The sequence below is a fragment of the Mustela nigripes genome, chromosome X (assembly GCF_022355385.1).
Source record: "Mustela nigripes isolate SB6536 chromosome X, MUSNIG.SB6536, whole genome shotgun sequence".
In the NCBI taxonomy this organism is placed as follows: domain Eukaryota; kingdom Metazoa; phylum Chordata; class Mammalia; order Carnivora; family Mustelidae; genus Mustela; species Mustela nigripes.
The window spans coordinates 85,058,948-85,086,590 of NC_081575.1; the positions used below are offsets into that span (position 1 = coordinate 85,058,948).

General features: G+C 36.4%; 1 protein-coding gene across 7 annotated transcripts in view; it reads right to left on the minus strand.

Annotated features, from left to right (window-relative positions):
• Nucleotides 1-27,643, minus strand: part of KDM6A (lysine demethylase 6A) — a 204,290-nt gene that overhangs the window by 137,354 nt on the left and 39,293 nt on the right. For all 7 annotated transcript variants that reach the window (XM_059386257.1, XM_059386259.1, XM_059386256.1 and 4 more), the window contains one exon: nucleotides 390-498. In XM_059386257.1, coding sequence (XP_059242240.1) covers nucleotides 390-498 — 109 coding nt within the window. The remainder of the gene's footprint in view (nucleotides 1-389; nucleotides 499-27,643) is intronic.

The following is a 27,643-nucleotide window of genomic DNA, read 5'->3' on the forward strand; positions in this document are numbered from 1 at the left end:
ATGCCAGGACCCTGGGATCATGACCTGAGCCAAAGGCAAATGCTTAATGACTAAGCCACCCAGGAACCCCTATGGCTCACTTTCTACTATGGTAGAGCTTTTAAATGGCTTTTAAAGGGCAGGAATTTTTCACAAGGTAGAACAAAGTGGTAGTGCACAGGTAGGTGATGGTTATCAGTTAAACTGGTCAACTTATTGATAATTTACATAGAGTTACATGAATTTTTCACATTTCTATCTACCCTATTTTTCTTCCCCATTGTTTAGGATGTTCACAAGCTTACAATTTCTTAGAAATAAAAACGGTAATATCTTCGGTAGAGTACAAACAACTATAATTATTTTAAATATACATAAATCAAATAGTAGTGAATAAGGGAAAAAATTACCTTTTGGATAATCTTCCAATAAGAGGTTGAAGTGACCTAATTGACAAAAGAAATCAGACTCCACTTTTCCTTCAGCTTTTAAGATTAGAGATTCGTAGCAGCGAACAGCCTAGAAATAAAAAATACAAACATTTAAGAAAAAGGTAAAACCCTAAAATGTATTCCCTTCCTGAGGTAATGCGTATATCCTCTATTCAGTCACCCAAGAAATCAATATATTTCATTTCAACCTCAGACACAGTCAATGCAGTGTTCTTTAGATACCTAAGTATTTATTTGAAGAGCCACTAAGTCATGGCATAAATGCTTTTCCTATCTAAAACAGAAATATTTGCCAAATACAGAGCACTTTGATAACTTTATTCATAAGCTGCACATCTAAACTATTATGGTGGTACTTGTTGATATAAACAGATTAATATCCACCTTTCCCGCACACTGAAAGAACTTTATTCAATTACGTAAAAATTCAGATAATCTCCAGAGTAAGAATAATAGCTACCATTTATACTGAACAACTTTTTGTCATAACCTCTATCAGTTTAAATTACCATAAACTGCCTTTCTTTTTTTTTTTTTAATATTTTATTTATTTATTTGACAGAGAGAGATCACAAGTAATCAGAGAGGCAGGCACAGAGAGAGAAGGAAGCAGGCTCCCCGCTGAGCAGAGAGCCCGACGCGGAACTCAATCCCAGGACCCTGAGATCACGACCTGAGCCGAAGGCAGCGGCTTAACCCACTGAGCCACCCAGGCGCCCCCATAAACTGCCTTTCAAGCGTCATCTCTGATGTGCTTTAAGCCCACTCTAACTCTAGTCTTCATCTCACCCTTACTCGAATACATGTAAATGTACTCACTCTCACTATTTCTTCCCTGAATAAAAAAATAACACACTATTTTAAGCATATTATTCTTTTTTTTTGTAATCCCAGAGACTGCAAGAGAAAATGAACAATGGAAAGAACAGACTTCTGGAGTCTTAACAAATTCCAGTTCTCATTGGCTACAGGAGATCCTGGGGAACTTATCCTCTCTGCCTCTCCCACTTTAATAACACTCAGAGGGCAGACAAAAGGATTCAATTCAGAATACTTCTCTAAGCATTTATCACACTGCTTAGCATTCCATAGGTACTTAATAATTGCTTCTTTACTTTCTCCTTCGCTAAGTAAAAAGCACTCTTTCAGGATTATTTCAAGCTTCCCAAATAGTTTTGTCAAAAGTTACCTGCTAACAATTTACTCTACAATGTTCTTATGTATTAGAATGCGTCCTGGAGTCACTAAAGAAAGAAATGTATAGGATTTCTCAAATATCTGGGTACATTCCCAGATTTGGTATCCACAAAGAAAGGAACTAGAATAGTTTCTGTTACTAAATAATCCCTTTCACCATCACTTCAAGAGCATTTGATACAAAGTACCCACTTAAAATGTTCTGATTTTTACTCTCTTGTAAAATATAGGGCCTCTGATGGACAGTTTCAAAATGTATATCCTAAAATTTACCTATGCAAAGCACATACATATATACATACTCATCAAGTTTGGAGAAGCCATCCTAAACAAGGCAAATTCTGGGATGACTTTACTGTCCTTAAAGCCTGACATTTTACAAAGGGCTGTCTTCAGTTCCTACTCCACTCTTAGCTATCTACATGTGCATATGTACCAAATCACAACCATGAGAAACTATTCATTCTGCTTCCCTATAATTAAAAGAGTCTGAATACTACACTGAAGTGTCAGAAATTACTATAATTTGGAGGCATGAAATTTCAAGATCCTATTTACGTCATATATAATCCTATCCGGCAGATGGTTAAGTGCACAAAAATACAATATATTTCAGTACTTTTTAATACCAGAGAAATTCACAAAATTACTGGGCTACACTATTACAATTCTTAATTTTACATAAAATGAATGACTTTAAAGCTAATGGCACTGTAAATTAAACACTCAATTAAAATAGTTATTTTTTTTCTTAAACTCTTAGTTATTTAGAAACCTTTCCTACTCCTCCCTGGTAATTTCTTATTGCTGATGAGCATTAAATTTATAAGCAAATATGGTTTCATAGTGAAAAAGGATTCAAGATATAAACATGAAGAAATGTAATGATTTAAGCAAAAAGATGGCAACACCTATACTTCCGTCTTACCATCATACCTTAACTCCACTACCATGATCACTCACTTCCCATAAAACAAAGGAACACATCCAAAATGAATACTATACATAACTCTGATTATCACAAAGCATTAACATAAGGTAAAAACCAGAATGGGCAGATTTTAAATTCGTCTACCTATACTCTCAAGCTTCATTAACAAATTCATAAAATTTCCAACAAAGCCAACATGCAGCTATGAGCTAATCTTGGTGGTCAAAGATGATGCTGATAGAGCCAAACATCAAATGGGATGGAGATGAGTAAAAAGTCAGAATGAAGTTTCCATGTGCCTTGTGTAACCATTTCATAGTGAAATTTCATGAATTTATTTGAAGGGTTTGAGGTAAATGCTGATATTAGATACAGGCTAATACAACTTTTTAAAGAGCATTTAAAGGAAAATAAATAACCGGAGATAATTTCCTATACTCTTAACTCGTACAATAATCCAGAATGAAACAGTATTTTTATAGTAACATTTTTAGTCAAAAGGCTAACTACAAACATAGAAGATAGTTTAGATTTAGAACAAAGTTTAGGAAACGTCTATAAAGCAAAAATATTTACTGTTAAAATGGTTACTTTTATATTTTTGCTCTTTTTACTTGAAATGTGCACAAGTAAAATCATCCCCACGTGTACACACATGGGGAGGAAGAAAAAGAACTAGAATATAAAACAAATGTTAATAGAAAGTCACGCAGAAACTTTATTTTGTTATTTTTACTTCCCTATATTTCTAGATTTTTCATAATTAACCTATAACATTTCTATTCTTATAAAAGTCATTTAAAGAATTATTATGATTTCCTCTAGGATTCACCCTACCTTCAATGTGAGGATAGTCAGAAATTTGCATTTAAATCATTTGTATTTATATCAGCATCATTCAATAGAGCACTTTTTACAATGATAAAAATGTTCTATCATCTGTGTTGCCCAATAAGCTAACTACTAGACACTTATGACTACTGAGCACTTAAAACATGGATAGCAGAAGTCAGCAAGTCCATTTTTAAATTATTTCATTTTAATTTTTATTTCTATTTAAACAGACACACATTAATGGGCAGAGTAGAGCTAGATATTTTTTAAAGTTTAAAAATAATTGAATATTTGATCCCTATGCCACATATCAGGAAAGCAAAAGTTCTGTTTATAAATGAAAAGCCTATAAAAATAATGAAGTATCCTGCCCTGGGGATGAACAATGCCTTTCACAAAAATCACTGTTACATCCTATGGCTGTTTATAGTTAGTGATATATACACCCATAATCCCTACCACCTACTGGAAAAAACAATGAGAATGAAAATAAAGTTAATCGTTAAATACCAGAATCAAAGGAGAGTAAACTAAGATCCTCCCAGCTAGGTAGAGAACTTCAATGTCTTCCTCCCATTACAGTACCATTTTCCACAATGTTTAATATAATTTATGCTCAGTATCTGCTTTATCTTTATTATCTGAAAAATCAGTTACCTCAGAACAGTGATATTGTCATTACCCTCTATTTCTAAACCTTGACAGATGAAGCGTAGAGCTTATGAACACAGACGTGTAACATGTGCTTTTTTTTTTTTTTTAAATTTATTTGTCAGAGAGAGAGCAAGCGAGAGCAAGCACAGGCAGATAGAGTGGAAGGAAGAGTCAGAGGGTGAAGCAGGCTCCCTGCGGAGCAAGGATCCCGATGTGGGACTGGATCCCAGGACGCTGGGATCATGACCTGAGCCGAAGGCAGCTGCTTAACCAACTGAGCCACCCAGGAGTCCCAACATGTGCTTTTTTAATGTTAACATTAAAAAGGCTTAAACAGGGGTGCCTGGGTGGTTCAGTGGGTTAAAGCCTCTGCCTTCAGCTCAGGTCATGATCTCAGGGTCCTGGGATCGAGCCCCGCATGCGGGCTCTCTGCTCCGCGGAGAGCCTGCTTCCTCCTCCTCTCTCTCTGCCTGCCTCTCTGCCTGCTTGTGATCTCTGTCTGTCAAATAAATAAATAAAATCTTAAAAAAAAAAAAAGGCTTAAACATTATAGTCTTGTATGATGAACTGGTCAGGGCCTACCTGAAACAGGACACTTGTTAATATTTTAGAATTGTTAAATACAGGGAACTTTTAAATAAATGATTTTTCTTCCAATTTAGGAGATTAGCTAAAGTCAAGAAAATCAACTTATTTATTTATTTATTTGTATTTATTTATTTATTTTGAAAATTAATGTAGATTTAAATACCCAATGATTTTAAATGAAAAACTTTTAGGTTGACTATAATAAAGACAAGCATGTAAGTCCTGCCCTTAATTCTTAAAAGCCAGCCACAGATACACGAGATGGTTCAGCAGCCAGTTGACTTACAAAAGAGGATTGTAAGGGATTTAAGCAGACTACAGGTCAACATGTCATCCGTGAAATATGGCTACTAAAAAAGCATTCATGACCCAAATTAATAAAAGCATATTATACAAATCAACACCAATCATCAGCTTGCCAAGGTCTACTCTGACCAGATCTCTAACATTATCACCGGTTCTGAGTGCCACATTTTAACAGGTGGTAACTTACAGAGGGCTACAATTTTGATGAATGGTGGAAAAACTGTATGAAAAATATTTTAACTAAGTTTAACTGGGGAGAATCATCAGGGATGCTAAAGCTTTACTCAAAAATTTAAAAAGTTGTCTCTTCAGAAATAAGATTATTTGCACTTTGCGTAGCTCCAGGCATCAGACCAATGAATGGGTGTAACTTACAAGGAAGTTTAACTCTGTTCAATCAGAAAAGAGGAAAACTTAAATATGCCAAAAATTAAATGGGCCATCTCTGGCTTTTATCTGTACAAAGAATTAAAGCATAAATTATTAAGCTATCTTAGTGGGAGTTAGAAAAGAGACTTCTTACTTTGTATCTAATTCTGAGCTGCAGGTTTTTTTCAAGATTTCTTGGGCTTCCACAATGTAAGCATACAATGTCTAATATTATATATAATACATATCCACACACAAACACACATACATATGAGTGTATCTCTCCTGACTTAATTTCAAGATTAGTTTATTCACTTTGAATTTCGATAATAAATTTCTAAAGAAATTCGGTATCTTGACCTGCTTCCCTCAAACCCTAAAAATGTTTTGCATTGTTAAAGCTGATTATCTTTCCCAGAAATATGCCTCATAAATAATGACAATTCTTGCCCTTTCCTGACACTCCCAATGCCTTTGCCTGGCTGCTTTTCAAACTACCTAAGTCTAAATCATTTTTTGAAATTTCAAGCCACCACATTTTTAGTATATGTGCTGCCAAAGCCAGCACTCACCACATTTTTTTAATGAGGGAAGTGTTACACACAAATATTATAATCTTAAGGCTTATTGGTTCTTTTTTTTTTTTTTAAGATTTTGTTTATTTATTTGACACACAGAGAAAGATCACAAGCAGGCAGAGAGAGAGGAGGAAGCTGACTCCCTGCTGAGCAGAGAGCCCAATGCAGGGCTGGATCCCAGCACCCCTGGGATCATGACCTGAGCCAAAGGCAGAAGCTTTAACCCACTGAGCCACCCAGGCGCCCCAAGGCTTATTGGTTCTTAATGACATATTTATACCTGAACTTATATATATCAGACCTCCATACTTAATATTTACTATTTTTGAAAAGTTAAAATGTATACATCACCAATTCTAAAAGGTATAAAGTAAAAAGTCTGTCCCCTAATCCTAACCCCAGCCACCCAGAAGCAAAAAAATTTTTTTTTAATTTTCTACTGTATTCAAGACCATTTTGTGCAGATGCAAGCAGATATATTTTCCCTACCTTGGTATTAATATTTACATATTTATATAAACATTGTTTTGCAACTTGCTTCAGATTCTAGATTACCCTGATATCCTTTCTCCTCTCTTTCTCTGTTAACAGAACCCCTAAGCTTAATTAGACATGTTTTTACAGAATAAATACTGGGATCCTCTGCCACCCTTGTAAGTGTAGTGTAGCCTGATGATTAAGTTCTGGCCAATGGCAAACAAAGAGCACACACTGTTTCAACTCCTACTTCCCCTAGCTGGAAGCACCTAAATGTCAGAAGCCAAAGTGGATGATGGAACATAGGAAAACAGAAAACCTAAGTTCTTAGAACAGTGGAGTTCTAGAGCAGCCTGGAACTGTCCCTAAGAATTATTTAAACAAATAAAGGAGTATGCAGCCATCTTTCCTTATTTAAAACAAAAACAAGAGCAATAATATTCCAGTCACCTAATGAAATAATCATTAACACACAGAAAAAGGATGAAGGAGGGATGTATGGTTAAGCAAGTGTCCAACTCTTGATCTCAGCTCAGGTCTTCATCTCAGGATTGTGAGTTCAAGTTCCATACTGGAGGTCCATATTGGGCAAGAGGCCTACTTTAAAAAGGGCAATGGCGGGGTGGGGGCCGTGGGCGTGGAGCACCTAGGTGGCTCAGTTGGTTAAGTGTCTGCCTTCAGTTCAGGTCATGATCCCAGGGTTCTGGGATCAGATTCTGATTGGGCTCTGTGCTCAGCAGGGAGTCTCCTTCTCCTTCTGTCTCTACCCCCACCCCACTCGTACACCCTCTCGCTCATGCTCTCTCTCGCTCTCTCTCTCTCTCATAAATAAATAAAAGGTTTTTTAAAAGGATGAAGAAAAAAGGAAAAAGAAATCTAGTTAACTGTCACCCATATTAACATTTTAGAGAAGATACAAGAACTCATGCATCTGTTACTTACCCTATCTCCCTCTCTCCAATTTCCAACATGTTTTGCATCACAGTAAAGTCAGTATAACAAAATTTAAGCATTTCAGTCTTGCTCCTGGATTTCTCAGCCTCTCTGGACCTATTATTCTTCATTCAGTGGATATGCTGGATACTAATGAGTAAGTAAGCATCATGCAAGATACTATCATGGCACTCTACATACCATTCTTTTCAAATAAACTTTTAAAAATACTTTGCTATTGTAAAATATTCTTACTGAATTATACTTACTGAAATCAAAACTGGGTAATTCAGTAAGTAAAGTGTTGATAGCTAATATGAGTCTTTGATATGTACCAGGCATGATTCTAAGCACTCTACATATATTCATTTACTCCTCACAATTTCTCTATGAAATAGAGAAATAGAGTAGGGTGAAATAGAGACACCCTACTTCACAGACAGAAAGAAAAACTGAGCCATAGAGAAAACAAATACTGCATCCAAAGTCACAGTCACTAATTAGGAGAGGCTGGTTTCAAACACTACCTGGGGTTCCAGAGCCTCTAAAGCATTTAGCTGTTCAACTCAAGCCATGCCTAGGGACCCAAAACTCATTTCCAATATAGGATACCCCATAATCAACTGTCCCTCTTATACTCCCACAAACTAGCTCCCTCCACACCAACCAGACCAGCATTAAAATCACCACTTCCTGGTCCCGCACATCCTACAGAAAGATTGAGCCTCACAGTACTTTACCAAATTTTCTTACCTTGCTTCATTTTAAATCATATAAAAAGCAACATTAAAATAAACACAAGTACAACCCAAACAAACAGAAACCAAGTTCCCATATTCAAAAGCCACGTGTAGCAGAAGAGCACTACTGTTCATATATATAAAGGATAATATACCAGTTCAGACAACATGTGGAAAACATATGGAAAATGTTATACAGTTTTACCCTGCTTTTTGTATCTTCTACATTATATCTCCTTAGTTCACCTCGTGTTCTTATTGCTCTCTTTAGTGTATTTGGCAAAGAAAGGCCATACACAGCTGCAATAAAGCAAACTAGGCCATACTACCTGAACTGTCAACAAGTTGCTTGATTACTATTAACTCTAAAACCTTTATTGTTTATGCAAGCAGCCAAATGAACTAATGATTTCTACGTTCACACATGGACACACAGATACCCACCCCGAGGGCCAATATTAAATTTTTAAAAAGCTGTTGTGTCAAAACACTTGTTATTTTACAAGTAATTTTTTCTGTATCATACCAAATAGAACACCATGCAGACGGGGTACAGTGAAGTTATTTATAAAGCCTCATTCAAATCAAGCATGTGTATTAAGTCTTGAATAATCTTTAAAATGATTTACTTCTAAAATCTGGAGGTAAGTAAAGTATAAGATAGAATTTCAGCATGAATAAACCCCAGAGTAACCCCATGATTTCCCATATAGAGCACTAGGTATTACAGCTTATATTTTGCCTCATTTGCTTGCTACTCCACGGGATCTATTATTTATCTAGAGGAATAAAGAGACAACCTTACATGCAATCACTCTCCCTGTCATTTCAGCTATATACATTTAATTCAGATTTAAAAAAAAAAAAATACAAACAGGAAGAAAGCCAGCTACAACAAAAATAAGTAGGCCAGGGGCGCCTGGGTGGCTCAGTGGGTTAAGCCGCTGCCTTCAGCTCAGGTCATGATCTCAGGGTCCTGGGATCGAGTCCCGCATCGGGCTCTCTGTTCCGCAGGGAGCCTGCTTCCCTCTCTCTCTCTGCCTGCCTCTGTCTACTTGTGATTTCTCTCTGTCAAATAAATAAATAAAATCTTTAAAAAAAAAAATAATAAGTAGGCCAAATCTACATAAAGGTGTAAAAACAAAAACTTTATCTATTATACCAGCTATAACCTGGATACTTGCTATAATATACACAGTTCAAGTTAACATCTTTGGTAATAAAGTATGCATTCATTTGTTGCATATGCACTTGTCAAATAATCATAAATCCACAAAGAATGAAATGACCAAGCACTCCACTGGGGTAAGGAAAGAGGAGACATTACATTTATCAGCACGAACTCCACTGAAAATCACCTGCTTTGCATTCCACAGTTTCTAATATGTAGTAGGCACTCAGATTTAACAACTAAATAAATGAACAACCCTAAAACTAGAGAAACTGCAACACAGTAAAGGCCCCTCCCCCAAAGATAGTGCTTTAAAAAAAACAAAACTTTTTAATCTGTCTGAATACACCCTTCCAAATTTTCCTCTATGCATGCATACAAATAGTTTATATAAAATTGCATACAAAGATTTGTACTATTTCTTTCATTCAATATATTACCTGCTTACTGTGTCAAAACATACAGATTTGCATCAAAATTAACAACTCCTACATTTTACTGAACAGCTGAACCGCAATTTGTATCTACTGAAGAGTAACCGGTTGTTAACCAAGTTCTTATTACCCAATGAATACAATATGGCAAATTTATATTTCTTTAGGATAAATTCCTCACAAAGAGAAAGCACAATTTAAGCCTTAATAATCCCACCAGCAAGCTGAACCAATGTCATCTTCCAAAAGTGCTCATTTTCAGTTGATTACTTTTTTCCAAATATTTACTAGCTAAATTTATTATTTCTTTCATGAACTATCAACCTGTTCCTAGACTGCACACATTTCTCTACTGGATTATGAACAGTTTCTCCTAAATGATTTGTCAGATGTTATTTCTATGAAAAAGACTTTTACATATAATGTTATTGCAGAATATCTCTTCCCAGTTTCCATCTGCCTATAAATTCTTCACCATGTTTTTGATGTAAACGGTTCCCTATTTTCTCAAAACCAACCACCACTTCCTTCACAGTATATACATTAAGTTCAGAATTAGAAAATCCCCAGCTCCCTGACCCAATAAACATGCACCAATATTTTCTTCTGTTGTCAAGAAAGAACCGAACTAATTATGTTTCTTTCCTGTGTAATTTTTAGACCGGCCCAGCAGGATTTAGGATCTGGAATTCCCTCCCTCCCTTATCAAACTAAAAAACATACATATAACTCCATTTCTGAGATTCATATTCTTTTATTTTTTTAAAGATTTTATTTATTTGACAGAGAGAAAGACATCGAGAGACGGAACACAAACAGGGGGAGCAGGAGAGGGAGAAGCAGGCTTCCCACTGAGCAGGGAGCCCAACGCAGGGCCTGAACCCAGGATCCTGGGATTATGACCCGAGCAGGAGGAGGCAGGGGCTTAATGACTGAGCCACCCAGGTGCCCCTGAGATTCATATTCTACATCCAACATTCTCTAACACATGTACTGGGAATGTGTAACAGGGCTGCTGAAAGAGAGGTAGCTTCAGCCTCTGGGGCTGCCAGGCAAAAATCAGCCAGGGGGCGAGGGCAGCCACAACCAATCAGCCAGAGCCACTGTTTATGTACCATCATCAATCTTAAGTGCCTTCAGTAGTTTCTCCTGGTCATTAGTACAAACTATTTTTCCATGTATGCCATAAAAGAAAAAGGGTTAAGGCTTCAAGCAGCCTGGACACAACTACTCTGATAAAAACTAAAAAAGGTTGGACTAAACCAAAAATGACTTTAGACTTCTATATCTACACATACAAAAACCTATGCCAGATGGATTGAAGACCTAAATGTATAAAAGCAAATTTATCTAAACATTTAAGAAGAAAACAGCAAAATGTCTTTGATACCAGCATAGGTTAGGAATGCTTTAAAAATAGACCAAAATAAAAATAAATAAATAATAAAATAAAAATAAAAATAGACCAAAAAAAAAAAAAAAGCATGTCATGAGAAAAAGGCTAAAGGTTAATTCAACGACATCAATGTTTGGGACTTTAGTTTATAAAATACACACATAAACACACACAACACTACTAGAAAGGCAAGTTATAAATTGGGAAAATACACTTTTCAACACATATAGTGAGAAAGCATTCACATTCAGAATATACAGAACTCCTAAGAATCAGTAACATTCAAAAAAAATTACTAGGAAAAATTTGGTCTGCCACTGTGATCTACAAACTGTTAAGAATGAGCATTAAAGCAAAACACAATCATATTATTTGCTGACTGTAAAGATCAAGGAACAGGTGCATTACCCACTCCTTAGATATTTCACAACGGTTCATTTCTATTAAACCACTAAAAGGTAACCCTGCTCTAGCCTATCATAACTATAAATTTTTCCACTCAGGGATTGAAAGAATAAAAGTAATAAAGTATCAAGCAATTCAGCATATCCTATAATTAGTGGCTCTTTTTGCAATCTGTTCCATTAATTTGAAAAAGTTCATCTGAAAAACCAGTTCTGAGAGCATACTGTACCAAAAATATGTATTTAAAATCAAAGGACCTGAACATTAAATACTCATTTAAAATATTTTCACATAAAATATGAAAACTGACCATCCAAATACCATTTCAACTTAGTTTAAGTCTCTAGAAAGCTCATATCTAAATTTCTATTTGAAATCAGTAAAATAAAGTATGAACGCATCAGTCTCAGGAGAAACCTTAAATCTAGTTTCTCTACACAAGACACACATTTGAATTACTACAATGACATACAAATTAACATTTCAATCTTTCATGCTATAAGGATTTTCGAGGTTTAAAATTCTTAGATCTTTGGACTTCTGCTTGCAGGCAAGATACAGTAAAAATGGACCAAATTTATTCCGAATGAAGTAACTAAAAAACAAGAGAAAATGTGTGAAACAAATGTTTTCAGACGTTGGATATCTGAGAATGCATGACAGTAATCTTTGAGAAAGGGAAAACAAAGGCTGTAAGCCCTAAAATTACCTCAAGCCTACTGCCTAGAAAGACGTTTAGGCTGCACACAGGCATAGGAAATTTTCTTGCCTGAACTAATGTAAGTAGAATAAAGTGGAACAATATCGTTACAGTTATGGAAAATAAATTTGTCAACTTACAATTCTATAATCAGCAAAACCATCCTTCAAAAAAAAAAGGTGAAAAGTACACTTTTCCAGATATGCAAAACTCAAAGAATTCAACATTAGCAGACCTACAGTCTAAGAAAAAAAATTTTTTTTTTAAATTTAAGGTAAGTTATACCAGATGAAATACTGATGCAGAACACAAAACAAGACTACTGGAAATGGTAACTGCATAGGCAATTATAGAAGACATTTTTCTTATTTTTTTTCTTTAATGGCTCCTTAAAGCACAACTGATCCAAAAATATCTCACTAATAAGCAAGTTTAACAAGGTCACAGATATAAGATCAATATACAGAAAATAAAATTGCATTTCTACACCCTAACAAGATATAATTAGAAACGAAATTTTAAAATACCATTTATAATAGCTCCAAAAATAAGAACTACATAGGTGTAACTCCTATCAAAGTACATGTAGCAGAATCCATATGCTGAAAACTACAAAACACTAATGAAAAAATTCAAAGATGACCCAAATACGTGATACTGTGAGAGATACTGTATTCATCAATCAGAAGATTCAACAGCATTAAAATAACTCTCCCCAAACTAATTTACAGATTTAATGCAATTCCAATCAAAATTCCAGCAGGATTTTTCTGTAGATACAGATGAAATGGTCATAAAATTTAAATGTAAAAACAAAGTGGGAAAGTCAGAATAATTCTGGAAAAGAATGAAGTTGAAGGACTATGACTCAATTATAAGACCCATTATAAAACTACAGAAATCAATTAAAACCAGAGATATCACCACATACCTATTTGAATGGCTAAAAAAATTCTAACTTTATTGAGATAAACTGACATATAAACATTGTGTTAACTTTATGGTTTGTGATGTGATGATCTGATATATGTATATATTGTGAGATGATTGCCACAATAAGGTTAGCAAATTCATCCAATACTTCAAAGAGTTACACAACGTGTGAAGAGAATATTTAAGATCTACTGACTAAGCAGCTCAAGAATAAAATACAGTATTGTTAACTAAAAATCACCATGCTCTACATTAGATTCCCCCAAATTTACCCATTTACAAGTGAAAGTTTGTACCTTTTGATCAACATTTCCCCTGACAAACACCAGTCTACTCTCTGCTTCTGAGTTCTACTTCTTTCAATTCCACATAAAGTTATAGTGAGATCATACAGTACTTGTCTTTCCACTTTTCAACTTAATTCATTAGCATAATGCCCTCAAGGTTCATGAAATTTTTAAAATGGGACAATTCCAAGGGTTAATGAGGGTGCAGAACAACTGGAAACTCTTACACACCACCAGTGAGAATGCAAAATGGTACAGTCACTTTAAAACACAATTTGACAATTAAGTATAAAGTTAAGCATACATGACCCAGCAATCTCACTCCTAAGTATTTTACCCTAAAGTGAAAACTGATGTTCATACCAAAACCTACACATATATACCAAAACCTGTTTATATAGCATCTTTATTCATAGTTTCAATGAAAACTAGAAACAAGTCAAATATCCTTCAACGGGTAAATGGGTAAACAAACTATGATACATCTATATAATGGAATTCTATTTATCAAAATAAGAGAATAAACTACTGATATAGCATGGATGAATCTTGAAGGTATTATGCTGAATAAAAGAAGCCAGTATCAAAGGACCACATAGTGTATACATATGTCAAAATTCATCCAACACGGAAAATAAGTGAAATTAAATATATGTAAATTTTACCTTAAAGCTTATTTTTTAAGAGAAGCTATTTAAAAGTAAAATAGCTATTTAAAGGGGCACCTGGGTGGCTCAGTCGGCTAAGCATACAACTCAATTTTGGGTCCAGTCATCATGATCTCAAGGTTGTGAGATCAAGCTCCCTGCTGTGATCTGCGCTGGGCATGGGGCCAGTTTAGGATTGATTCACTCTCCCTCTGCCCCTCCCCATGCTCACTTAATGCACACGTGGCCCGCGCTATTTCTCTCTCTCTCTCTCTCTCTCTCTCTCTCTCGCTCTCAAAAAAAAAAAAAAGATTTAGAAGCAACAGTAACAATGTTGCAGGGTTTATAACTTATGTAGAAGTAAAATGTATGGCAATTATCCAAAAGACTAAAATGGGAACGATGGAAGTACATTCTTGTTAAGGTCCATACTTCCCATGACATAGTATAATATAATTTTAAGGCAGACTGTGACAAGTTAAAGTTAAAATTAGGAAATTAGGGTGCCTGGGTGGCTCAGTCATTAAGCATCTGCCTTCAGGTCAGGTCATGATCCCAGGGTCCCGGGGTGGGATTAAGTCCCATATCTGGCTCCCTGCTCAGTCTCTTTCTCCCTGCCTTTCTCTGTCTGTCTCTCATGAATAAATAAATAAAACCTTTAAAAAAAAAAGATTAAATTAAGAAATTACTAGAACTGGTAAGTGTAATATTCAAGCTCAAGATTCAATGTCAACATATTCCTATATACCAGCAGTGAATAACTAGAATCTGAAACTTAAAAAAATACCACTTACAATAATAGTACACCCAAAAAACGAAGTACTTAGGTATAAATCTAACAAAATATGTGTGTGATCTGTGTGTAGAAACAACAAAACACTGATTAAAGAAACCGAAGAACACCAAAATAATCATAGAAAGATACCACGTTCACAAAATAGGAAACATTACTAATACATCAATTCTCCCTAATTGATAGAGATTCAATGCAATCCCACTCAAAATCCCAGCAAGCTCCTTTGTACATAGAGACAAAGTGATCTAAAAGTTATGTGCAAAGGAAAGGAACTAGAATATACAAAATAATTCTGGTAAAGAATAAAGTCATATTACCCAATTCCAAGACAATAGAGTAAGCTACTCTAATCAAGACAGTGTGATACTGGAGAAAAGAGAAACATAGATCAATGGAACAAAATAGAGAATCAACAGGCAGAACCACACCAATACAGGCAACTGGTTTTTGACAAGGTGAAAAGGCAATTCAACAGAAAAAGGACTGTCTTTTCAACAAATGGTGGTGGAAAAATTGAAAGCCCACTTGCAAAACAACACATAAACCTCAAAACATACTTCAGAAGATTATAAAATAAAGACATATTCAGATCTATAAATAAAGCCGCCACACATACAGAAAAGAAAATTGTTTCAAAAGGAAGGTAAGGGATGCAGGAAGAAATGAGAAGGAAATAAAATCTTAAACATGTAGGTGACAACCTTAACAGTAATATTTCATATTTAAAACATATAGAGAATACATACAACAATGATAGAATAAAGGAGGGGAGGAGGGTAGAGGTTCCAAGAATCTTACATTGCCCAAGAAAAGGGAGGATGTACCAATCAGACTTTAGTAAGTCAAGAATACATGCTTTGGGGGCACCTGGGTGGCTTGGTAGATTAGGCAGCTGACTCCTGATTTTGGCTCATAAGATCTCAGGGTCCTCGGAAGGAGCCCTGCATCGGGCTCTGCATTGAGCGAAGTCTCCACACTCTGGGGAGTTGGCATGAGGATTTTTTTCTCCCTCTCACTCTCCCCCTCCCCCAACTCACCCTAGTGCTTACTCTCTAAAAATAATATAAATAAATCTTAAGAAGAAAAATGTTGAAATTCCCCCAAAGCAGCTGTTTTCAAAGTGTGGTTCATGGACAACTGGGAGTCTCCTACATCCTTTCAGGAGGTCCGCTGAGTCAAAGTTATTTTCATTGTAATACTAAGATGTTATTTCTCTTTTTGACTCTGCTGACATTTATCCTGATGATATAAAATTAACGGTTAGTGAAACTGCTGGCAATTTAGCAGGAGTTAAGCCAGAGGCATCAAACTGAACCAGAAATTATCATATTCTTCACCACCAAACAAGTATAGTTTTTTCTTGTTGTTAATGCCAGTTTCAACTTAAGAATATCCTTGATGAAACAGTAAAAGTCCTTTTACTAAATGTCAACCCCTGAGTACACAGTCTGAATAATGTGTATGGCAAAATCCGAACTACAGGTAAAGCATTTCTGCTCCAGGGGCACCTGGGTGGCTCAGTCCCTTAAGCATGGTTAAGCCTCTGCCTTCAGCCAAAGTCCTGATCCCAGCGTCCTGGACTCTAGTCAGCATCAGGCTCAGTGCTCAGCGGGGAGTTTGCTTCTCCCTCTCCCTCTGATCCTGTTCATGCTCTCGTAATTTCTCTTTCTCTCTCTCTCTCTCTGATAAATAAAAACCTTTATAAATAAATAAATAAATAAAGCATTTCTGCTCCATACTGAACTCTCCTGCTCTCTTTCTCTCTCTGATAAATAAAATCTTTAAAATAAATAAATAAAGCAAGCATTTCTGCTCCATACTGAACTCTCATGCTCTCTCTCTAATAAATAAAATCTTTTAAATAAATAAATAAATAAAGCAAGCAAGCAAGCAAGCATTTCTGCTCCATACTAAATTACGGTGGCCATTATTGTGGGAAAGTACATGTGAGATTGTTTTAAGTTATAAATTGAACTGGCCTCTTTTCACAGAACAATGACTAACAAACTATGCTTACTCTGACTTAGGTATCTGGAAGATATCTTCTTGAAAACAAATGAAATGAGTCTGCCATTTCAAGAGAAGCAAGTAATAGTAATCTCTTGCCGACGATCAAACTTGAAATTTCAAGCACAAATCAGAATTTGGGAAAACTTAAATCGACCACCACTGTGAGCTTGACAGCTTCCCAGAATTTAAAGGCTTTTCCGGTATGATTGATAGTAGCTAACAACCAAAAAAAATTAACAAATTTAATTTTTTGATACTGTAATATGTTTCTTGACACTGGAGTAACTGGTAGTGCTCTCCTGCTCCTTTTTCATGCTTGCCTAACTGCCCTAAACCATGTTACTACATGTTTCTACAATCCTTAAAAACATCTTTTGCCTACTATTCAAAGGTTATAGCATCTTTTTCTTATCTGCAAAACCTGAAACAAATCTTACAATGACACACCCTCATCCTTAGAAAGAAAAAGAATTCAGTATACCATCACCAACTCACTCAGTACTCCCAAAGCCTAAAACAGTATCATTAAGTCATGAAAGGTTATAAATCAACAATATACAGTAATTCATGACATAGCCTAAGTAATAGTTACTGTGAGTAGATCAACAAAACCCATTCTTTTTTACAGACAAATCAGATCTTGGGTTAACTAGTTCCTTTACTGCTAAAACCTGATAAAGGTAGAATGTTGGTTGTGTTACCTACACCACCAATCACAGTAAAAGTCCTACCGATGAAATAAATCTAAAGTGAGAGAACTGCAAAATCAACTATGAATAGCTGGTAGGATGCTACAGCTTTGAAATTCCCTGAATATAGGGGCTTTTTTTTTTTTTAAGATTTTATTTATTCATTTGACAGAGAGAAATTACAAGTACACTGAGAGGCAGGCAGAGAGAGAGAGAGAAGGAAGCAGGCTCCCTGCCGAGCAGAGAGCCCGATGCGGGACTCGATCCCAGGACCCTGAGATCATGACCCGAGCCGAAGGCAGCGGCTTAAAACCCACTGAGCCACCCAGGCGCCCTATAGGGGCTTTTTTAACTGAGCATGTCCCTGTGGAGACTGCGAGAGAGAGTGTGCCCTTAAAAATTACAAAAGATATTGGTTCCTATTTGGGGTAGGTATGTGTGTTTGAAGCAGAAGTGGTAGGACGAACAAAAGATGGCCTTATATAGCAAAATACTTGATTAATTTAAGGATCCTGAAAGGAGGTACTTATCATGGATTACCTAGGTGGGCCCTAAATGCAATCACTTGCATCCTTTTATAAGAGGAGTAAAGGTTCTCAGGGAGACCAACAGAGAGACAGAGATGTGAAGAACTACCAGCAGAAAATGCCAAAGAAGCAAGGAACTGATTCTTCACTAGTGCTTCCACACACAGTACTGCCCTACTGTCATACCAACCTTGACTTCAGGTTTCTGGCCTCCAGAACTGTGAGAATAAATTTCTGTTTTTCTAAACCACCCAGTTTGTGGTAATTTCTCACAGCAACCACAGGAAACGAATACAAAAGAGTAGCTCTGCACCCACCTATGAGTCTCATTCTCTCACACCTCAACTGTCACCTCATGAACTGAAAACTAACCTCTAGACAAAACTGCAAGGATTCTCATGGAAGAGGAATGCCTGTCACTGCTCTGCTGGCATGCCACTTCCTGTCCAATATCCTTCCATGTCAATCCGACATCAAGTGTGACTTAATCAGGTCTTACTCATCTGAATGGCTTTTGAGCCTAAGGCACCCTGGTGGGCACTACAGCTACTAATGGTATTTATAATGTCAAAGTATCCGAATAGTTTACTCTTTTTAATGCCATCACAGCTAAGTGCAGTGGATAAAAGTGTAGGCTCTGGAACTTTGGCGAGGTAGGTTTCGAATTGTAGCTTTGCATTGTATGGCCTTGGGCAAGTCACTTAATCTCTCCGTGCTCTGTAAAAGAGGGATATTTTACAGCAACTACCTCAAAGGATAACTGCAAGGATTAAATGAGTTGATCTCACAATTTTAGATTTCAAGCAAAAATTGGAATTTTGGAAAACTTTTTATCTACCACCACTGTGAACTTTCTGAATCACAGTTCATAATTCGCATCTTTGTCACAAACTACCTGTTTCACTAAGATTTTAAAGTTAATTACTGTTTGGCTGTACATCTTATAGTTTTTAATTAAGTCTGCATCCCTTTCTCATTTCTGCTGTTTTATATTTATGTTCCCCTTTGCTCCCTCCCTGAGCTTTACTAGAGGTGTGTGTATTTTGCTTTCTAAAACGAACTGAGGGATTCTTTATGAAGACGTTATAAATGCTGAACTATAAATCAATTAGAACAGGATGTACATGTATGGTATTCAGTAAGTACATAACATCACCCTCTTGAATGCCATGATATTTTATTAAATGAAAGACATGGCTTTCCAGGATGGGACACAGTCCCAGAAAAGGCCAAGTATTACATGTATTATAATGGAAGAGAAAAAAGAAAACTAGCTGCTTATATAGGAATAATGGAAAATGCAAGGCCTTGCATGATACAGCATCACCAACCATCCTTACCAAATCTCTACTTCTCCCTAACAGTTTAGACATACCACTTTTTCTTAGCTCAATGCATCACGACAAAGATTCTCTCCTTGAGCAAACTCAACTCAGGCTCCTCTGAGCTCATTTTCAACTAGGCCTCAACATTTAGATTTCTGTGCTTCTCTCTCTGCATTGTCCACTATTAGGAAGAATCCTGCTAAACTCCTTTAGCCAGAATCCCCCATCCTGCCACCCCACAGGTGATATCTGGTCACTTTAGCCTGACTTTGGCAACTGATCCCCTCCCTGCTCCTTGGCTATAAATTTTGTCCGCACTATATTCAGGGTTGAATTCAATCTCTCTCTCCGAAATCATGACCTCTGCAGTGGTCTTTATACCTTCTGCAACAGTCCCCCTTGAATAAAGTCTGCCTTATCATCTTTAAGAAGTATCATGAACATTTTTTTCCTCAATATTTGTTTACAAGGTCTACTATGGCAAAACAATTCTTTTTTCTAACTTATCTATACAGGACCTACTTTGTTCTAGAATTCTATTATATACAAGATCAGATGCTCCAAGTCACCACTCCTCCCTCTCTGCCCTACATACAAGCCTCTGATCACTTCTCTCTCTGGCTAAGACTAATTCTCATTCATGTATCTATTCCCAGGTCACATGCTAGAGTTGTCATTCTAAATTACCAGATTTCTCATAACTGGCTTAGGCTCCATATTAGTTGAAATATGTAAGAATGGGAAGAAACTGATTTTTTCTATGAAGATACCATCAAATAATGAAATGCTTGAACCAACATGCATTTCCCAGACCTGAGGGACTTTAACTTTTCAGGGAGACCAAGGCCATTAACATGATTTTTCAGAATAGCAGGTATAGATACAATCCTGAAAAGTTGTAAAAGAGCGGAAAGTTTAAAACAAACAAACAAAAAACAAATCTAATTACACACAAAATGGCTCAACCAAACACAGAAAGCTAGAAGGCAAAGAAACTGACTTCAAAATGGTAGAAATATTATTTCCAAGATAAAATTCTATACCAAACTATCAAGAAGTAGAAGAACAAAGAGAAACAAGGCATCCAAGAAACATAGCTCCAACACAAAGGTGAAGATGAGCCTCTCCCAAAGATGATGGAAAGCCAAAAACCACAGGAGAGAAGAGGGCACCAGGAAAGATTTATGAGTAAATTATCCAGACTGATAGAGTCTACAATGTACTTGGAAAAACAGGAAAAAGTATTCAGAAGCAATTTACAGCTATTTGGTAAGCATCAGTGATAGAAACCTATGACAAACAACAGAAGTCATTAAAACTTAAAATGATAAAAAGTTATTAGGAAAACTTTTTTAAATAAATTATATTGTAATATACTTCTTGGCTTATAAGGTAAAATTTGCTTATTAATTTAACCCAAGGCTATTATACTGGAGGGACAAAGTAAAGGTAAACGAAGATTATTATAACAACACAACTTTATCCTCCCTACTTAGAAACTCAACAGAATGTAAATGGAGGAAAGGGTGATGGATTGACAATATTATTTAGAAAGATGGAGGTAAATACCAAAGGAGGGACAGTGGAGGATTGCTCTTTTCCACTATACTTCTTGAAGAACCACTTGGTTTTCTTTTGTTTAACTGTGTACCTGATTTCTTAATTTATCTTTTTTTTACTTATTTGAGAGAGAGAGCACACAGCAGGGGTAACAGCAGGGAGAGAGAGGGAGGAGCAGACTCCCCCATGAGCAGGGAGCCCAATGTGGGGCTCAATCCCAGGACACTGAGATCATGACCTGAGCCGAAGGCAGACGCTTGACTGACTGAGCCACCCAGGTGCCCCATGTGTTTTCTAAAGGAAACAGAAAATAGAAAAGGAAAGGAAAAGAACCCAAAGGGGAAAGGAACAAAAAAGAGAAAGAAAAGGGGAAAGAAAAGGAAAGAGGGAAGGGGAAGAAAGAAAAACAATATATAGGTAAGACATGTAAATAAAGGTCTTAAAAAATACAATTAAACATGGGGAGGGTTTATGGGACTAAAAGAAATACGTAGGATTTAAAAAAAAAAGTCCAGTTAAAATAAAAATCAGGAAACCTTGGCATGTCAAAGAAACTAAAAGAAGAAATAAGCTTTAGAAATGCAAGAATGAACAGTCTACTGTGATGAATGTTGCTGAAAGGTCAAATAAGATACAAGTAAAATTTAAGGAGGCAGTCATGTACCTAAATGTCATCAGGACACAAGTAGCAACAGCAAAAGGCTACCTAGAGCAAGAAGGACCACTAGTCTAACTTAAAACAGCAATGACCTAAAAGCTATCATCAGAATATACAGGCAACCTTCTCAGTTTGAGACAAATCAGCAGATGGAGGCAGGCATCCATATCCTGGCTCTGAGGTACTAAAGCAAAACAATAACACTGGATAAATAAATGGCTGTCTTAATACAAAAAGGTAGCTGTTCTCTATTCTGTTTTATACAGCCTATTGGGTATTTGTTGAGACTGAAATTCTCATACCTGGAAAAAGAACAGACCTATCAAGTGGATTCTGATTCAAGAGAAGACTAATGACTATCTCCATCTTCTGTGTTTGGACTCCTTTTCATCAACCCAATGCTAGCTTTAGGAGTTTGGTAGCTAATAAGAGAAAATCAGGTGACATTAAGTCACTGAGAAAAAAAATTTTTTTAAGACATCCCCCCCACCTAAAAGAACACCAAATTAAGTCAATTTTAGTAGGATTTTTGTAGACATTTGCATGCTGTCTTTTTTTTTAATATTTTGAATTTTTTTTTAAGATTTTGTTTATTTATTTGACAGACAGAGATCACAGAGAGAGGGGGGTAGCAGGCTCCCTGCTGAGCAGAGAGCCCGATTCGGGTTCGATCCCAGGACCCTGGGATCATGACCTGAGCCGAAGGCAGAGGCTTAACCCACTGAGCCACCCAGGCACCCCTTTTTGACATTTTAAAGTGGTAGAAAAAAAAACATGTTTAACATTCAATTTACAATCTTAACCATTTTTAAATACACAGTTCAGGAGTGTTAAGTATATTTGTATACCAAATGAAATTCTATACCCATTAAACACTTACCACTCCCTTCCTCCCATCCACTCCCATACCCACCCCTGGGAACCATCTTTCTACTTTGTTTCTGTTGTTTTGACTAGTTCAGATACTTCACATGAGTGGAATCACACAGTATTTGTCCTTTTGTGACCAGCTTCATTTAGCCTAAGGGTCCTAAAGGTTCACCCACATTGTAGCAAGTAACAAGATTTCCTTTCTAAGGTTGCATAATATTCATGTGCGCACGCATGTGCACCTGTGCAACTGAGCAACTGAGGAAGACCAACATCAAAGTTGCCTGAAACTGACGCTGAGATATTGGTAGGGGCAATCAAAATCAGCCAGAAATTTTACTGGGTGACCTAAGGAATGAGACAACCTTAGGAGACCTTGAAAAGCTTCCACATGCTCCTGGGAGTCTGGAAAACTGTAAACACACTCAGGAGAGACAAGAGAGATCTCTAGCTGTCTACTCATACCTTTGCTCAAGCAGAGGGTTTGAACTTTAAATCTGAACTCTGAATGTGTTCCCAAAACATACACAGACATTTCAGCAAAGGATGCCTTACTGGATCAAGGTGTTTAAATACAACCTCTTATTTGTCACTGGCTATCATTAAACTATTACTGACCCAGGGGTAACTTCTAAAGCCAAGAATTAAAGGAATAAACAACTGAGCAGAGACATCAGGGGTAACACACAACAGAGAAAAGAGACTACGGAATTAATCAAGGCAAGACACTAAACAAATAAACAAACAGCAACCACAGTAATCTAGGAGGCTGCAGGGGTCAGAATCCAGAGTTGCTATAATATGCTATTGAAAATGTACAATTTTCAACAAAAATTTGTGAGACAGGCAAAGAAACAGACTTTTAAAAATAAGACTTGCGGGGGGGGGGGTGCGCCTGGGTGGCTCAGTGGGCTAAGCCTCTGCCTTTGGCTCAGGTCATGATCTCATGGTCCTCAGAGGAAGCCCTACATCCGCTCTCTTCTCAGCGGGGAGCCTGCTCCCCCCCCCACCCCCGCCTGCCTCTCTGCCTACTTGTGATCTTTGTCAAATAAATAATCTATTAAATAAATAAATAAATAAGATTTTTGAAAGGCTTGGGAACTGTAAAGATTAAAGTGATAAGACACATAATACAAAATGTGATCCCTAACTAGATTCCAGATTTAAAAAACAACAACTATGGGACACCATGGGGAAAATGAGAAAATTTTAATATAGACTATATATCAGATAATAGTATTATCAACGTTAACATTCCCCAACTGAGAACTATACTGTGGATATTTTGGACAACATACTTGTTCTTAGGAAATCCATGCTGGACTATTCAGGTAACTTCCAAGCGACTTAGTAAAATGGGAAGAGAAACAAAAATGTGTCCAAATGTTAACAAATGGTGAAATCTAGGTGAAGGAAATTACAGATATTCACTGCACTATCCTTTCAACTTTTCTAATGGTTTGGTGTTTTCCAAACCAAAACAAAACTAAACAAAAAGATTTAAGAAAAAACTGGAAGCAAACACCCAACAACAGAACAATCCAACAACCGGGAACTGATTAAGTTAAGTTCCAGTACTTCCTCAAAAGTTAAACATTCTAGAATGGTTGAAAAGAAAGAAAGAGTAATATATTTCTGAAACTGGCAAGACCTCTGGGGCCATTTTAAAAGGCAAGTTATTGAACACTGCATACATTTTTGAAAAAGCAAATATAAGACAAGCATGCACTAGGAAAAGATAAACAGAAACTGGTAATCGTAAAGAGATGGGGGAAAGCTTTTGGTTTGCTTTATATTATCGCTTTCCTTGCTATTTGAATTGTCTACACACATGCACACACCATTTTTAAATGTCAATAGCTATCTGGGTGGTAGTCTGTAGGCATGCTACATTTTCTTCTTTAGACTCAGAGGACAAAAAAGAGGAAACTAAGAAAGGAGGAACACAGATAAAGGAAATTCAATAGGCCTCAAAATGCTCTTCTCAATAATTAAATACTCAAAGTACTTGTTCTTCCCCCCCACCCCTTAAGATTTTATTTATTTATTTGGCAGAGAGATCACAAGTAGGCAGAGAGGCAGGCAGAGAGAGAGGAGGAAGCAGGCTCCCCGCTGAGCAGAGAGCCCGATGTGAGACTCGATCCCAGGACCCTGAGATCATGACCTGAGCCGATGTGAGACTCGATCCCAGGACCCTGAGATCATGACCTGAGCCGAAGGCAGCAGCTTAACCCACTGAGCCACCCAGGCGCCCCCAAAGTACTTGTTCTTCTCTCTCAATAAGAATTTTTTAAAACCATCTTACTATGTTTAAATAAAAATGTCTGTGGGATTTTTTTTTCTTTGAAAGGAGATGGGGCAAGGGAGTGTACTCCTAGTTTTAAATCCTTCCTCTTTGGAATTTGCAACAGCACATCACCACTGACACCTGTATATGCCTGTGTCACCTACATTCTCTCATTTAAACTTCACAACCACCCTATGAGACAGTACAGCTTTTAGTTACCCCTTGTTTGAGGAATGTGAGTCACTGAGAGACCTAAGTACACTGCCTGAGGTGACATAGGTAACTACTAGCTGAACAAGACCAGGCTGAACTCTACAGCACCTCAGGATGACTTCAAATAAGATAACAAGTACCATGTTAAGCAATTTCAGACTGCAAGCCACAACCTAATGGGCATCAATTAAGTAGATTAAGACCAGATTTTTTTTTTAATGAAGTATCAGAAAAGACCTTAAGTTGTTAAGAATAAACATTTTATAAAATTTTTATTTTATTGTATCACTGTGCATAGATGCTTAACTGCAATGTAAAATCCATTATGATGAATAATGGTAAAAAAAAAAATCTTAAAAAATGCTGTTTGGGTGGCTCAGTGGGTTAAGCCTCTGCCTTCAGCTCAGGTCCTGATCTCAGGGTCCTGGATTGAACCCCTTATCAAGCTCTCGGCTCAGCAGGGAGCCTGATCCCCCCCCCCAAACCTTGCCCTCTGCCTACTTGTGAATGCTCTTCATCAAATAAATAAATGACATCTTAAAAAAATAAAAATAATAAAAATGCTGTTTTACTGTGTTTCAGTGCACAGTGACCACTGTTAAATTCCATAAGCACCTGTATCCTCACATTTTTCTCCTAAAGTACACTTAATAGCTCAGAAACTTAGAGATCTTAGAAATATAAATATTACATAAGTTACTCCTAAAGTCTCACATCTTAACTTTAAAACTCATATAAATTTTAGATTATATTAAAATAGCTTATGGGAATAAAAACTAATTGCCTAGCCCCAAAAATTCTAAGTAAAACTGACATTCCTGGGAGATAGTGAAGTTTGATAAGCATCTATTTCCTCCTTCAACCACTCTCAGCATCCAAGGGAAATACTGAGCAGGGCTAGAACTGGTTACTATTATTTGGTTCATCTCCATCCCCAGAAATGCAATAAATTTTAAATCACAAAACTCTACCTTTCTGTGGTACTCATGCAGGGTGATAACAACTGTTTCTCCAAACCTCGATGTATATATTTTCAAAATATTCCTGCTTAACCAGAGATTTAAATTATACAAACCTCTATCTTACAAATCCACCTCCCCATACCCCACACCAAAAAAAAGGAAAAAAGGAAAAAAAAAGACAAGAAACTGAGAAGACAAAACTGAGCAAAGGGCATGAATGGACTACTCACCAAAGAGGAATTACTACAGACAATAAATATAGGGAAAATATACTTAATCTCATTAACAGTGAAATACAGGTAAAACTATGAAATACTGCTTTTTATCAATAAGACTGGGTAAAAAAGTTAAACTCAGTATTATCGAGGCTATTTTAAAAAGATGCCTGAAGACACTTCAAATGTAAACAATCTTTTCTGAGGCATTTTAAATATTCATTCCATCTGACCCAGTAATTTTCCACTTCTAGATATTTATTCCTATGCAAAACTGTAAAAACGCATACAAAGATGTTCACTACAAAACTGGAAACACAAATCCTCACCAATATGTAATTAATTAAATTACAGTACAGCTATAATGGATACACCAAACAGCCATTTTTAAATACAAGAATACCTAAAGTACTGACATAGGGAAAAGTCCAAGATATATGACTATTAAAAAGCAAGTGACAAAACATTAAAACTGAAGGAGCTTTTTTCTGTAAGATGATGTTAACATATGTAGTGGAAAAATCAGTCCAGACTGGAGTAAGTTAGAAGGCTTACGGAAGAGGTTTCTTTAGGAAAATAAAAACTGATCAAGCTCTTCATCTATCTTAACATCCTGAGTCGTGATTTAAACAACTGATGAAGAATTAGGGGATGAGTGCAAATTAGTGATAAACTCACAGAAAAATAATCAAAAAGAAAATTACTAAGTTCGGGGCGCCTGGGTGGCTCAGTGGCTTAAGCCTCTGCCTTCGGTTCGTGTCGTGATCCCAGGGTCCTGGAATCGAGCCCCGCACAGGGCTTTCTGCTTGGCAGGGAGCCTGCTTCCTCCTCTCTCTCTGCCTGCCTCTCTGCCTACTTGTGATCTCTGTCTGTCAAATAAATAAATAAAATCTTAAAAAAAAAAAAATGTAGACTTTAAAAAGGACGAAAAGAGTACTGTTTAAAAAAAAAAAAGAAAATTCTTTAAGTTCATGAGAAAGTATTGCAGAGAAAAATAATTACATGATTCAGCCATTACTAGAGTTTACAGTCACAAAGCGAACACTGAATACTTTAGTTAACAATGCAAGTATAAAGAGAACAGCAGGAAGATGCTGAGAAACAAATCAAAGCCAAATCTTTACCTTTCATAATAGAAAATAAAAAATGCTTAAAACTGGAAAAAATCAAGAAGCAACACAAGCATATTACTTACAAACATGAAAGTAAATATGATCAGCAGAGATAAAACTTGGGAGAAGAAAATATGGAGTGGGAGCTAGGGGATACCATTTTTAATAAACTTTTTGACTGTAATTAAATGTGTGTACTACTGTGTTAAATTTAAAGATTAATTAAAAGGCACAGAAAACCACAGTAAACACTGGACGGGGGCAGAGAGCCTCACTCATGACATGTTTCAATATTCAGTAATAGATAATACTTACCTGTTGTGGGCTAGGCACAAAGTACTATATGTGTCTTAATTCATTTAACTACAGCAGCCCTTGACCAAGGTAGTATTATTCTCCAATTTTACT